This window comes from Eubalaena glacialis, chromosome 1 (assembly GCF_028564815.1).
Source record: "Eubalaena glacialis isolate mEubGla1 chromosome 1, mEubGla1.1.hap2.+ XY, whole genome shotgun sequence".
NCBI classification, from domain to species: Eukaryota; Metazoa; Chordata; class Mammalia; order Artiodactyla; family Balaenidae; genus Eubalaena; species Eubalaena glacialis.
This window is the reverse complement of record NC_083716.1, coordinates 89,933,044-89,948,355: the sequence shown is the minus strand read 5'-3', so window position 1 is coordinate 89,948,355 and position 15,312 is coordinate 89,933,044. Positions and strand designations below refer to the sequence as shown.

The window sequence follows — 15,312 nt, the reverse complement described above, 5'->3', positions numbered from 1 at the left end:
ATCTGCCTGCCAATGCAGGGGACACGGATTCAAGCCCTGGTCTGGGAAGATCCCACATGCCGCGGAGCAGCTGGGCCCGTGAGCCACCATTACTGAGCCTGCGCATCTGGAGCCTGTGCTCCGCAACAAGAGAGGCCGCGATAGTGAGAGGCCCGCGCACCGCGATGAAGAGTGGCCCCCGCTTGCCACAACTAGAGAAAGCCCTCGCACAGAAACGAAGACCCAACACAGCCATAAATAAATAAACAAATACTTTAAAAAAAAAAAAAGATACACAGGCAAAGGCTGGAAAAATAAGATTATACGTTACCTTCAAATCCGTAAGGCTCCTAGAAATAAGGTTCAGCCAAGATCTCCTTTATTCCTTGGAACTTAAAAGTAAAAAGTCCTAGGTCCAGAATGACCAACCATCCAATTCATAAGACATAATAATTCAGTGTGACTAAACACCAGATGACCTATCTTTATCTTATGCAATTGGACTCAACTCCTAGTTGATAAACAGACGTGATCTCCACCTTTTGGAACTAGTATCACCATGTTTTAGGTCACAGAAACAGAAGGCATAGAAGATGCATACCAGAATCTTTTCAGTGTTGAGGGAAAGCAAAGAGTCACAGGGTGGTGATCCTTTGGGTTCACAGTCGGAGTCATGGAAGTTCAAAAAGGATGACTCTGAAAAGCAAACAGTCTTTGTTATTCTCCTCACCTTAGATTTATGGCTCTTAGGTGCTTAACTATGAATTGCAATGTGAAGAATCCACAAAATCAAAACAAGGACAAGTGTAAAAAACACTAAAAGGGGCATCCTGTCTTCCACCTCTACAACTGGGTAACATTTTATAGTCTCCAAGTATCTCACACACGCATCAGTGATTGTCCTCACAACAGTGAACGCAGCTGTAAAGATCCTTTCATGGGATACCTCCTATGTGGCAGCATCTCCCAGAGGTTAAAAAAAAAAAAATCACAAAGAGGGGAACAAAGTCAAGCCAGGAAGACCTGATGTTAAAAGGTATGTGCTAAGGATCTAGTATGCAGAATATCTAAAAACTCCTCAAATTCAACAAGAAAAAGACAACCCCATTTTAAAAACGGGCAAAGGACTTGAACCGGCAACTCTCCAAAGATACACAAACAGCCACTGAGTACATGAAAAGATGCTCTACATCATTATTAACTAATGAATGCAAATCAAACCACAAGGAGGTACCACTTCACACCCACTAGGATGGCTATAATTTTTTTTTTCAACGGGAAATCACAAGTGCTGGCAAGGAGGCAGAGAAACTGAACCCTTGTGCAATGCTGATGGGGATGTAAAACTGTGTGGCCACTGTAGAGTTGGCTCGTTCCTCAAAAAGTAAAGATAGAATTACCACCTGGTCCCGCTATTCAACTCCTAGGTACGTACCCCAAAGAACTGAATACAGGGACTCAAACAAGCACACATACGCACATGTTCATAGCAGCACTATTTACAATAACCAAAAGGTGGAAACAGCCTAAATGTCCATCAACAGAAAACGGATAAACAAATTGTGGTATATACATATAGTGGAATACTATTCCACCTTAAAAATGAATGAAGTGGGGACTTCCCTGGTGGTCCAGTGGTTGAGAATCTTCCTTCCAATGCAGGGGACGCGGGTTTGAGCACTGGTTGGGGAACTAAGACCCTACATGCCGTGGGGCAACGAAGCCGCACGCCACAACTACTGAGCCCGTGTGGCACAACTAGAGAGCCCACGCTGCAACTACAGAGCCCACACGCTCTGGAGCCTGTGTGCCACAACTCAAGAGAGAAAGCCCACGTGCCACAACGAAAGATCCCATGTGCCGCAACTAAGACCCAATGCAGCCAAAAATAAATAAATATTTTTTTTAAAAATGAATGAAGTACTGATACATATTACAACATGGAAGAACCTCCAAAACAAAAACTAAGTGAAAGAAACTAGGCACAAAAGGTCACATATTGTATGATTCCATTTATATGAAATGTCCAGAATAGGCAAATCCACAGACACAGTATGCACCTTGGTGGTTGAAGGAGGGAATGGAGAGAAACTGCCTGATGGGCAAGGGAGTTTACTTTGGAGTGATGGAAATGTTTTGAGGTAATTGCACTACCTGGTCTATGTACTAAATGCCACTGAACTGTTCACTTGAACATGGCTGATTTTACATTATGTGAATTTTGCCTCAACAAATTATTTTTTTAAATATGCTCTAATGCAGCAGTCATTAAAGAGCACAAAATTATGTTCAGGGAACCATGTGAACCAATTTAGCTGAATTCTCACATGTGTGTGTCCTAACGACAGGAGAAGGACATGATGGATCCAAGAGCCCTGGTGGGGAGCAGGGACTGAAGCCGGAATGTTAAGTCTCACAAGGCACAGCGGGGTTTAAAGGATGGATGGGTTCAGACGGGCGTGCAGAAAGGGAATGGATAGTCCAGGCAGAATGAGAGGTGTACAGAAACACAAAGGCAAGCAAATGCAAAGGGGCAGTGAGCAGACCACCCTAGCTAGAGGACGGAGTTGGTGCTGGAAAATAAAAAATATGAGTTTGGAAGGTGAGTGGTCAGACTAGGAAGTCATGGACCCAGAGAAAGGCTTTAGTCTGACAAGAATGAAGAACCAGTAATGCTTGTCGATAGGCAGTTGGATATACCTTAATCAATAACCTGTCTCCCTTACTTTTTAAAAAAGGTACCATTTGAGAATTCACCACGTTGAGCACTGTGCAAAGCACTACATAGACGTGGCTGTACTCTCTTCTAACAATCTCTCCACTCTATGGAATTCTTTTTAGTTTCAATACATAAACATCTACATAATTTCATTTTTTAATTGTAATTGAAGTATAGTTGATTTATAATATTAGTTTCAGGTGTACTGATTTTTTTTTAATTAAAAAAATTTTTTTTAATTTTTGGCTGCGTTGGGTCTTCATTGCTGCGCGCAGGCTTTCTCTAGTTGCAGCGAGCGGGGGCTACTCTTCGTTGTGGTGTGCGGGCTTCTCATTGCGGTGGCTTCTCTTGTTGCGGAGCACAGGCCCTAGGCGCGCAGGCTTCAGTAGTTGTGGCACGTGGGCTCAGTAATTGTGGCTCGCGGGCTCTAGAGCGCAGGCTCAGTAGTTGTGGCGCACGGGCTTAGTTGCTCGCGGCATGTGGGATCTTCCTGGAACAGGGCTCAAACCCATGTCCCCTGCATTGGCAGGTGGATGCTTAACCACTGCACCACCAGGGAAGTCCAAACATTTATTTAATTTTAAATGGCTGCACAGTATTCCATTGCACGGAATTTAACCATACCCCTATCATTGGATAATTAGGATGTCCTTTCTTTTTTCCTTAATGCAGACACTTTCAATGAGTATCCTTGACCTATATTTCTTGCAAATTTACACAACTGGGCAATTAAACTACAGTATAACATATGTAATTGCTGAGGCAAAGGGTGTAAACAATTTTAAGACTTTCCATATATATTGCTCCATTTCCATCCCAATACTTAATAATTTCATTCCCATTCACAGCGTATAACACCACTATTTCCCTCTGCTCAGAGGAGTGCCATCCTTTTTATCTTTTCCAATCTGAAAATAGTACTAGTAAGATTAAACTTTTGGTTTATTGGCCATTTGTATCTCTTTTGCAAATTGCTTATATCCTTTGCTAATTTGTAAGTCATCTGATCTATTCTGGCCTAAGATTTAGAGAAGAATTTCTAATTATCTACTTTCTAACCTCAGGACCACTTATGAAATTATCGATTTGAATGCCACCTTTATAACACATTACAGTCACTGGGATCTGTTTCTAGGCTCCTTTTTTTAAAGGAATCTTTGAGATGATTTACATCTACCGTCTGCAATAGCTCTGACAGATGACTCTTCAATCTCTACATGGACACTTATTTCTAAAAAATTATAGTAGTTATTCACGATCATTGCAGAAAATACAGAAAAATCACAAAATGTAAATAAAAGTCACTTAGAATACCACCATGAAAATTTTGGTGTGTATAATTAAGAGTGATAATTCTGAAATGAGGTGGCTGGGTTTGAATTCCTGTTCTCTGCCACTGCTTACTAGCTCTTGGCCACTGACTTAGCCTCCTCAATCTTCAGTTTCTTCATTTGTAAAACAGGGTCAGTAATAAATTATCTACATCACAGGGGTGGCTGTGAGATCTAAATAAGGAAATATAAGTAAAGCACGTGGTATAGTTTCTGACACAAAGAAGGAGCTCAAAAAATGTTTGCTACTATTGTTATCATGAGGTTGTGAGAATTGAATGAGCAACATTGTTTTTTCAGCTGCCTTTTTCACTTAATAATATAAACACTTAACCATATGATTACATTTTCTTCTATATTATTTAAATTTAAACTTGGTGAGATTATATATCATTTTAATTTAATACTTTAGACATAAAATTTCATTTCTCTACAATAAACCTGCATTTTGTTGTTTTGTAGACTTTCTAATCCCCTAAAATGATGTTTATTCTGACTTCAGTATCATTGTTTCAATTACTATAGCCTTACAATGAGTGCATACATGTTAATGTAAAAGCAAAGCCTCATCACCTTTTTTTTAAAAAAATTTCTTGGCTATTTGGATAAACATTCTTCCTTCAGATAAACTTCAGTCATTTTGTTACTGTTCCAAAACAAAAAGCCCTGTATGATTTTTATTAGAATTGCATTAAAATTGTAGATTAATGAGGGGAGAAACACTTGACTTCTTTACAAAATTTAATCTTTTATTAACCTATGTGGAATTTTATAATTTTTATACAGGATGTGCACGTTCAAGTCTGTTGTGATCTTAAAAAAAAAAATCGCTTGATAACCACAGATTCATCGGTGGTTGAATCTATTATTTGTTGAGCACCTACTATGTTCCAGTCACGGCCTTAGCCTCAATGGTCGTCAAAACCATAAATGACCCCAGTCCTTGTATATAGCATTCAGTGGGGAAGCTGACAGTAATCAGAGCCACATAAAAAAATGTCAGAATGCAACAGTTTAAGAGTCATGACCTAGAGCATAATCAGAAGAGGTGTGTGCGCTCAAGAAAAGCTTCCAGGGGACCAAGTAACGTCAGCTAATACCGATATAGTCACCATGTATAGGCACCCTTCCAATCCCCATTTTAAAGAAGAGGAAAATGAGGCAGACAGCCTAAGCAATTTGCAAAAGGCCACCCTCCAGCAAAGCAATGGAGGTGTTGGTTGGCTGTCTGCCATGAAAGAGTGAAGGCAGATCTAAGCGAAGTTAAGGACTTAAGAGGTGAAGGTCCATGGCAGGCTGGCAGGATTGGGAGAGTGGCCCAGGCAGAAACACAGCATTCTGTCAATCTTCTGCCTTCGTAGCTGACTAGAGCTGAAGATTTCATCTGTCCACATTATTGACCCTTTAACAGCTGTATTAATGTCTTCATTTACACAGTGGATAACTGTGCCATCTACACGTAATTATAGCAAGGTCTTTTTAATATTTATACTCACTTAGCATCTTATTTTACTGGACAAAACCTCCCCAAAGTGCTCAATAATACTAGTGATAAAAGGCACTCCTGCTTAGTCCTGACGTTAACATGTCATTTGATGACCCAGAATTTCCTCAACTTTTGACAGTAATACTTTTAAATTTAACATTTACAAACATCCAGTGGGAAGCTGTTCTACGTGCCTATTTTGACATTTACAAACATCCAGTGGGAAGCTGCTCTATGTGCCTATTTTGAGATTGATATATTTTACCATATAAAGGAAGGGTGGAGATCGATGTATTTTACCATATAAAGGAAGAATTCTCCTATTCTTTGCTTTACCAAAAATTTTAAATCAGGAAAGCTGTCTGAAATTTATCAAGTGATTTTGCATATTTCTTTATGATAATCATGATTTCTCTCCTTTGATCTATCAAGGTGATTAATTCAATTCCTTAAAAAGTTGAACTATCTTTTGTACTTCTAGAATAAACTAATTGATCAAGGCAGATTATTCTTTTGTTTGCTGGCTTCAGTTTACTAATATTTTACTTAGGATTTTTATAACTATGTTAATAGCTTTCTTTTCTCCCCCCGAACTTTATCAGATTCTGGCATCAGTGTTTTTTGCTGGTTTGGTAAGGTCTGTGATACAAAAATAGTTTGTTCTAGTTGTAACTAGAGTTGTCTGGAACAGGAGGTTAAATTTGTTCTTTAATCTAAAAATATTTAACTCACTATGGATTCAATTATTTTCAAATAATAACCCAACCAGCTGTATTTAAATGCTACAGATTTCCATGAAATTAGGAAAAGTCTGTTTTCTTCCTTGTTCAGGTCATACGAGTCATTTCATTGTGATTACTACAGAAATAGTCTCAAAACACATTACAGGATCTGATCTTTTTCTTCTACATCATCTTCCTGGATATTTCTCTACTGCTTCTTATTTTTAATCTATTAGCAGAGATTTCTGCACCGTTGTCTCTTACACTCTAACAGCCGCTACAGTTGTGCACATACCCCCTCATTCATTACGCGCATTTGCATCTGCTCCCTACTTACACGTTAGCCTTATCGGATTCATCTTTTATTCTTTTTTAAAGAAGCAGCTCTTGGGTCTATTGATCCATTCCGTTGTTGCTCTGTTTCTAATTCATTTATTCTGGCTTTGTTCTTCTTAGTCCTGCAATTTCCTTTATTTCCTCTTCTAGTTTCCCAAGTTTAGTATCCAGTTCATTTATTCCCTTTCTTCTTTAGTATTAAGATGCCATGGAAAGCTTCAGCAGGAAGAAAGATCAAAGACAGTGGGGAGAGAAGGACCGGAGACCGGAGCAGAGAGGCCAGGTGGAGGCCATGGCCAGTTACAAAACAGGAAAGTCCCAACACAGGCAGAGGCCACTGGGTCAAAACACGGGGCCAGAGTCTAAAGAGATATGAAGGAAAAAGGACAGGCCTTTGAGAAAATTGGATACAGGAAGAGGAAAGAGGCACTGTTTCCCGTGTGTGCAGCTAGAAAGGGGTAGTGCCCGTAACTGAAGTGGGGAGTCTAAGAGGAAGAGGGCTTCTAAAGGGAAGTAAAGTGCTAACTCTGGGTTTAAGCAATTGCTCATGAGATGCTAAACCAGGAAGCTGTCTTGCATGTAGTTAGGAAATTCCAGAGAAAGAGCTACAGATATAAATTTGATAATCATTAACTGATGGTAGATGATTAAGCAGGAAATGTAGGCAGGATCTCTAAGAAAGCTTAGGAAGCTTAAGTTTAATGAGAAGAGCAGAGCTGACCCTGGTGGGAACAAGATATTTAAGAGGCAGAGGGAGAATCAACTTGATAATCTACCTTTTTCTAAAGGGCTACCTGTTTCTTTGAACTGTTCTACATCTTTGTCATAAAGCTATACAGAGAGTGCAAATACAGTTGACCCTTGAACAACATGGGGGTTAAGGATGCCAATCCCCCATGCGGTTGAAAATCTGCGTATAACTTGTAGTCAGCCCTCCAAATCCGCAGCTGCACAACTGAAGATTCACCAAGCACAGATCGTGCAGCACTGTAGTATCTCCTACTGAAAAAAATCCATGTAAAAGTGAACCTGCACAGTTCAAACCCGTGCTGTTTAAGGGTCGGCTGTATTTGTTTCTTCTCATTTTTCTTGATTACCCTTGCTAGATGATTGTCTAAACTTTACCCGTTATTTTCAAACAACCAGCTCTTCTATTTAAAGCTCTTTCCCTGACTTCAGATGTAATTAATTAGTTCTGCAGCAAAGTTAACAGAGGGGTTCAGAGCACAGGCTGTGGTGCCAGACTGACTCAGATTAGATGCCTAGCTGGCTGTTTGACTTTGGGCAAGTCCTTTAATTTCTCCTAGCCTCAGTTTCCTCATCTGTAAAACAGGAATAACTACCACCACATACCCTCTTAGGGCAACTGTGAGGAAAAGACGTAATGCCCACAGTTCACAGAATGATTGTTAAATGTTAGTATATACATCTAGGCTAAAATTGCTGGGTTTTTCTTGTAAATTTCTTCTTCCTGCTTTCCTGAAGTTTATTTTGGTCTTCACAGTACTTTACAGCTTTCAAAATACTTTCACAGACATTATTTCTTTTGGTCCTCCATTCTCTGAGGCTGGAGGTGGAACATACCTTGGGCTCACTGTACACGTGGGGAATGATGCTCAATGTTAATGGACACGTTTAAGGTCACACAAATGAAGAAACAATGAAGCGAAGATTCGCCACAGATGCGCTCTAGGACGCCCCATCGATAGGGGCACACGGCACATTTGTCACTGCTCATTCGGCCGAAGCGGGGTCCTGCTAATAGTCTACTACAGCAATGCCATCCAACTTCTTTCTTCTCCCCCTCAACCTTACACACAGCTGACTTTAAGAACAGCATCTCTGGTGGAGAGACAGGAGCTGACTGTAGGACATTGAGACAGTGTATATAAACATCTTCTCTGAGGAATTCTGCTGTAAAAGGGAACAGAGAGATGAGGTGGTGGCTGGAAGGACTCGGTGGTCCTGTCTTCGTTGCCTGTTTTTTCAAGATGGGCGCTGCACCAGGCAGAAGCCACGAGTCCTCCAAGGAGACAGGACCGCAGGCAAAGGCTATCAGTACAGCTGTGGGCGGGCTGACAGCTAGAATGGTGGGAAAGCGTGGAAGTTCTCAATCAAATAAGAGGACAGCATGGCCTCCCGCTGAGGAGAGGAGAGGAGGTGTCACTGAAAGGAGCATGCGTCTGTCACACGTTCCTGTCCTGCAACGGAAAACTGACTGAAAGCTTGCGTTTCCCCGAAGGAAAATGTTTCATAAGGAATTCCACAGCCGCTTCTGTGCTCATCACTTGACCACCTGGCTCCAGGTATAACAGACAGTGGGCCAGGCTCACCTGAACACAAGGATGACTGGGCTTTTCCCATGGAGGAGCCAGAACTTGGAAGTCAAGTGCCAGGTATTTATCGACAATTCTAGTCCCAGGTGTAGGGTAAACCTGGGAAGAGCAGACCGCATTACCGTGGCTGGAGGAGCTCCCTGAAGGTCAAGCAGGTGCTACACGGCATCAACTTGTAGTGCCTTTGCTTTTTTTTTTTATTTTGTCAATAACTGTACTTTAATGAGTAATTCTGGTAAAAGCGTTTTTGCAGATATGCAGATATAAAACACATATAAAAAATGAACAAAAAGATTCCTTCTCTCAAGTATATCTTAGAACAGCCATGACTAAGTTTAACGTGATATATATTTCAGAGCTTAAAACCCAAGAAACTTTGCTTTTATCAGTTTCTGCATTTGTAAGACAACCTCTGTTGAGGGTGAAGCTAGGTCCCTCTGAAACTGAGCTGCCCGGTCAAGTTTATGATTAACCTTTCTATCCAAAACTTTATTCTCTTTCTTATCCTGCTCCCTGTTCCCCTCAAGATTGAGGAGTATCAAAGAAAAGGTGGGTGGGGGGGGAGGGTTGACCCCTGCGGGGTCCTCCCAGGTACCAAAGCCCCTCCATGTCACCTGTTTCTTGTTTGTGGAAAAAGGCTTTAGTCTCCTAGGTCTTCCTTGAGTTCCAAAGAGCAGACTCAAGCAGTTACCAATTAGGGAAGTGAGGGAATGCAGAAAGTAAGGAAAAGCAGTCAAGCGAGAAACGTTAATGGTAGCTTAAACAATAGTTCCGCGATAAAAGTCCTAGTTCCTCCTAAAGCACGATAAACATCTGATGCGTATCTTGGAGTTGTTCTGCAGAAACTAAGACCCCACCCAGGTGGAGGGCGGCGACTACCTGCTGATCACAAGCCTGTAGATCCCAGACTGGTTGGAACCAGAAGCTTGATGATTAAGATCCCCAAAACATTACCTTATTTCCTCACCACCAACCAATCAGAAGAAAGTCCACAGGCTACAATTCTCACCCCAAATGTTGCCTTTAAAACCCTTCCCTGATAGCCATCGGGGAGTTTGGACTTTCTGAGCACGAGCTGCCAGCCCTCCTGGCTTGGTGCCCTGCAAATAATCGTTGAACTTTCCTTCACCACAGCCCGGTGTCAGCAGACTGGCTTTGCGGTGCTGTGGGCGTGCAGACTCAAGTTCGGTTCAGTAACAAGGAGGTTGTAGATTACCTTGCTGGATGGTCCCAGGGGGTACTTTTCCTTTAGAATGTAATAACAGGAAAAGTAATAACAGGGAAAATTCTCCTCTGAAGAATTTATATGCTTCTTCTGTTCTAATAAAATACTATTCATCAGTACCTGAGATGTGTAAGTTATCATAAAACAACTTGAAAATAGAGGCTGCCCACTGAGAATTAGATTATAAAGTCAACCTATAACTAGTCCTCTAGAACAGGGATCTGCAAAAGCCATCTTAAAAGAGACAGAACGGCTTTCCAGCAAAACATGAATGTAATTTGACTGAAGCTGTATTAACTCACATAAAAGTAAAGTGCTTGTAAAGAATGTATAAAACCAAAAGAAACGGAGTTGGTCAGCTGCACAGAATGGAAAAAGAAGCATGGAAGCAAGTTACGGGGCGCCGATCCAGGAACAGAAGAGGATGGCAGGTGCTGCCGCCAGCGTACTGGGCAGCGGGCCTTACCCACAAAGGCTGCTCACTTAGCCTGGGGCTATACACTGCGCGCTGAAATGCATCGCAGGCTCAGGGTGGCACGCGCTCTGAAGCGCTGAAGACTTTCGCATAAGCCCACACGTACTGTCAGACATCATGAGCTCTACTGGGAAAGCTGAAGCAGATCTAGGCAGTGATGTGAAACCGTTAGAGACAAGGAAACACAGTGTCACTTAGAACACTCCAGACACAGGCAGGAAAAAGTCACAAGAGAAGTCCACTGGTCTTTCGTGCAGAAGCCGTGCCAGGCGGAGGACAGACCACCTGACACAGGACCCCCGGGTACCTGTGTGAAGAACGCCAGCACCTGAGCAGAGTCCGTGCACTGTGCCGGTTCCTGAGGCAGAAATGAAGCCACAGCAAATATTTCCCGATGAAACAAGGGTGACGTAGAATACGACTTTATTAGCATGCTTAAAAACAGATAGCAGTTATTGATTGGGGGTTCTTTCTGGTTACACGCGTTACTCAGTTTGCGGAAACGTATGGAGCTTTACACTTGTGATGCACACATTTTTCTGCATATGTCATATTTCAATAAAGAGTAAAAATTTAAAAAGACAGCAGAAGGAAAATGTTGGAGAGCATTAACCCGAAGTGAAAAGTATTAAAATTCTGTTACTTGAATAAATTTTGTACTTATTCTATCTGCAAGATAACAAACCCAAACAAAAAGATAAGATGACCTCTTTAAAACACTACACTGTGAAAAGGGGATGCTTTATAAGTTGGTCAGTCAGGCAAGTATCTATTGAGTGCAAAGAAGCCAAGCTGTCTCTACAGGCTGTAAAAGAGACTCCTTGAAAAGTTTTTATATAGAAAGTACTCTGCCACTTCCTGTAGTATGCTCCACATAGGTAGGTTTAAAAATCCAGGCCACATATCTTGCCCTCATCCAGAGGGGAAAAGAATTAACCTCTGTCACCCAAAGCTGAACACATCTACCAGTGCACAGAAACTTGTAAAAGGTAAATGTAATTCTTAACGACAACATAATCTACAGGAAGAAGCTAACGAGTATGCAAATACCATGGGCTGTCAGCTTCATAGGGCTCTCACGACAAAGAGCTACCCCTAAATCAGATGACTTTCTGAAAAATGCTGTTCACCCTCCCAGTGATCAGTCGTCTGGGCTGGTTGAGGTAAAAATACACGAATCTCTTCATCACTCTGTGCCTCAGTCTCTGTGCTCAAAATAAGCTAGCTCCTTTACACTGTCAAATTTACTGTGTATGCCTTGAAAAGATCAGAAGAGATCTGCCACAAAACTGTGTATGATAACTAATGCAGAAAATCAGGGCCAAGGGGAAAAAGGATCAAGCAAATACACTAACAGTAAGGGTTACCACAGCTGCCGTAACTGAGCATAAAAAACTTGGCTCTTAACTTCCCCGCAGCCAGAGCAAAAGAGGAAACAGCTCTCATTATAGACGTTTCCCTCTATTGATTCCTTACCACCTCTAAGACACAGCAGTAATTTAAGGCTGTGAACAATAAGACCGATTTCATGTATTTAAATAACCAATTCCTCAGTTAAGAGAGAGACCATAAATACTGACAATCTCTTTAAGTCTGACTGACTTTGTCAAAAACACAGAGCTAGGTTCACAGCTACTTCCTTGTTTTTCTGGCAGTTAAAGCTCCCAAATCGGACAGACACTTCTCCACAAAGAACGGTGGGAAAATGAAATAAACTCAAATCTGGGATTGTTAATTTCAACAAACTAAAGAAAAGTATTTCAGGTTGCAAATTAATCATTGAACTCGACTGAGGCATTAAGCATGGATAGTGCTAATGTCACCAGTTAGATGAAAATGACCACAAAGACATCAAGTACAAAACTACCTCACCTAGGAGCAGACAAAAAACTCTCAAGAAGGCAGTTAAAAAAAAAAAAAAAAAGAAAAACACATAAATTCACTGTTCTTATTAATACATTTTCAAATAAGGAAAACAAAAATATTTTTAAAACAAGTACTAGAAATGCATATGTTTGAACTAAAATACAGGTGGACCATCTATAAAGAACACATAAAGACATATTTAATACAGACGAATGCTGCATTGGAATAAGATGCAGCTTAGCTTTGGTAGTTAGAGCAGAGGAGAAAACCTGAATTCTTGAATCAGTGGACAAGTTACAACTTAACTAGACCTTACTTTACCAGATCTGTGACATCGGGGGGTCAAGTTAAGATATGGCTAAGCTCTCTCTCCAAGCCTCACTCCATCCGGGTCTCTGCTCGTGTCACCTTAGCAGAGGCCTTCCCAGGTCACCTCTCAAAGAAGCATCCCCACACCACTCTATTCCTAAAGGCGCTTATCACCAGACCTGTGGCACGCTGCTCCTTCCCCCACCAGAACACAGGCTCCACTGAGGAACTCAGCCGACCGTGCTGTAACCCCAGGGTCTACAACACTGAGTAGAATCTAGGAGGCACACAAACAGGTTTTCAGTTAAAGACCAGATCCAGGGACTTCCCTCGTGGTCCAGTAGTAAAGAATCCGCCTTGTAATGCAAGGGACGCAGGTGCGATCCCTGGTCAGGCTACTAAGATCCCACATGCTGCGGGGTAACTAAGCCCGTGTGCCACAACTACTGAGCCCGCGTGCCTCAACTAGAGAGCCTGTGTGTCGCAAACTACAGAGCCCACACGCCCTGGAGCCTGCACGCCACAACTAGAGAAGAGAAAACCCGCACACCGCAACTAGAGAGAAGCCCACGCACCAGAATGAAGAGCCCACAACCACAATGAAAGATCCCGCATGCCTCAACAAAGATCCAACATGCTGCAACTAAGACCCGACACAGCCAAAGTAAATAAAATTAAAAAATAAATAATAAATAAATCTTAAAAAAAAAAAAAAGAACAGATCCAGTCCCCTCTATGGTTCAAGTATTAAGTTCAATGGAGCATCCTTGCACATAATGTAAACATAAAATTCTAGGACAAGTTACCGAAGACTATGACTTGCAACAAATAAAGCTTAAGGGCATAGGACTTTATCAATTATATTAGTAAGAAATTATGCTAACACGCAAATATTACTGACGAGAAGTTCACAAACGGTCGGGAGGCCAGGTTCAAATCCTGGCTCGACTCTCTACTGTGTGACCATTCTTAACTTCTCTTTGCCTCAGTTTCCCCTTACATAAAATGGAGACAAAAACAGTACCTACTTCAGTGTCAAGTACTGTGTGAAATAAGGATGCAGTGTTGACAAGGATAAAACCGAGGGAAAGAATCAGGGGCAAACTTCTGTTCCTTATTGCTTCCCACAGTTCCAAACTACAAACAGGGCAAAGATAACAAGGAAGGGAGGGAACATTTACTTTTATTTGAAAAATATGTACATTACAGTGTTCGTGTTTTTAAAAGAGCAAGGTAATTTTCACCACGGGAAAACAGAATATCAGAAGTCTGTGGTTACACATGCTTTTCAAATAAAAAGCGAAATGTAAAAACGTGCTAGAGGAGAAAAAGCTGAAGGGGGGCTGGGGAACAGGAAAGCCGGGCTGAGGTCCGTGGCGCTGAGATCACCCGTGCTTGTCGTCTGGGCAGCTGGGCCCCGAGGCTGCTCCCTGGGGCCCGGATTCCGGCCACTGCCATTTTGCTGTCCAGACAGCTTCCACCAGCCGTTCTCTTCGGCCCTACAATCACTGGAGGTTCTGCCTTAAGAGAATACATACCAGCTCACCTGAAGGTGTGCAGATGCAGACCCACGCAGGCATCAACTCCGTCATTTATACCCCAAAGCAGGGGGAAGGCTTCTGAAAAGTGGCTGTGCAGCCACGGCTGCCCTCTGAATAGGGGCTGGCTTGATTTGGAGAGGCTTGCGCTGGAAGAGCCAGCAGCGACAGTGACGTGATTAATAGTTGGTGAGGGCAGGGCTTGATTCTGAATAACTGATTAGTTCTGGATCCTGGCACTTGCTTAGACCCTAATGCTGATCATATGGGGGCTCTGGATGCACAGCATGAGCCCCTCAGGCTACAATCTGGCTCGCTGTAAATCCTGAATTGCTGTTCTTCCTGGAACAGAGAGGGACTGAGGCAGGTCTCACTTGCTTCTGCCTGGCTGTCTAGGACAAGGAAGGAGAAATAAGAGACACGTGGGTGAGTTTCTACCACAAAAGAGATGGCTTTTGTCACACACTGCAGCCAGCAAAGCTAAGGGGAACACCTGGAGACCCAAGTAGCATAAGCAGTTGACCCTGGGAATCATTTCCTGAGGTGACAGCAGGAGCAGCAAAGCCACTTCAGCACCTGTCGGCAGCTACTGGGACACTCATGTCAGCCCAGGGAAGGCTGCCTGGAAGACGTGTCACCAATTTTCAACTGCACGTTTTTAATTCCAAACTAAGACAATAAGTACTACACGGAGGGGATAAAGAGAAAATTGAAACATTTAAATAAATTATGCTTAAAGCTTCATAATACAGTGTTCATCCTCTGAAGCAGAGAACATTAGATAATGGTCTCCATATGTGAGGGAACGGAGGATGAACAGGATTTCTCCAAACGCCCTGGTTCTGAAAACCTACATTTATCATTATTTGGGTGAAAAGCATAATACAAGTCAGAGGTGGCTCAAACGAGGACTCTTAACCATTGGCGTAAGCCTGATGCTACAAAGTGAAATGAGCCACCTATATCAATAATATCAATTGATTTCATAAT

At 42.1% G+C, this 15,312-nt stretch overlaps 1 protein-coding gene across 4 annotated transcripts in view; it reads right to left on the bottom strand.

Moving 5' to 3' along the window:
- TTC13 (tetratricopeptide repeat domain 13) overlaps positions 1 to 15,312 on the bottom strand; it is a 69,341-nt gene that overhangs the window by 52,040 nt on the left and 1,989 nt on the right. For all 4 annotated transcript variants that reach the window (XM_061182665.1, XM_061182672.1, XM_061182680.1 and 1 more), the window contains exon 2: positions 581 to 675. In XM_061182665.1, coding sequence (XP_061038648.1) covers positions 581 to 675 — 95 coding nt within the window. The remainder of the gene's footprint in view (positions 1 to 580; positions 676 to 15,312) is intronic.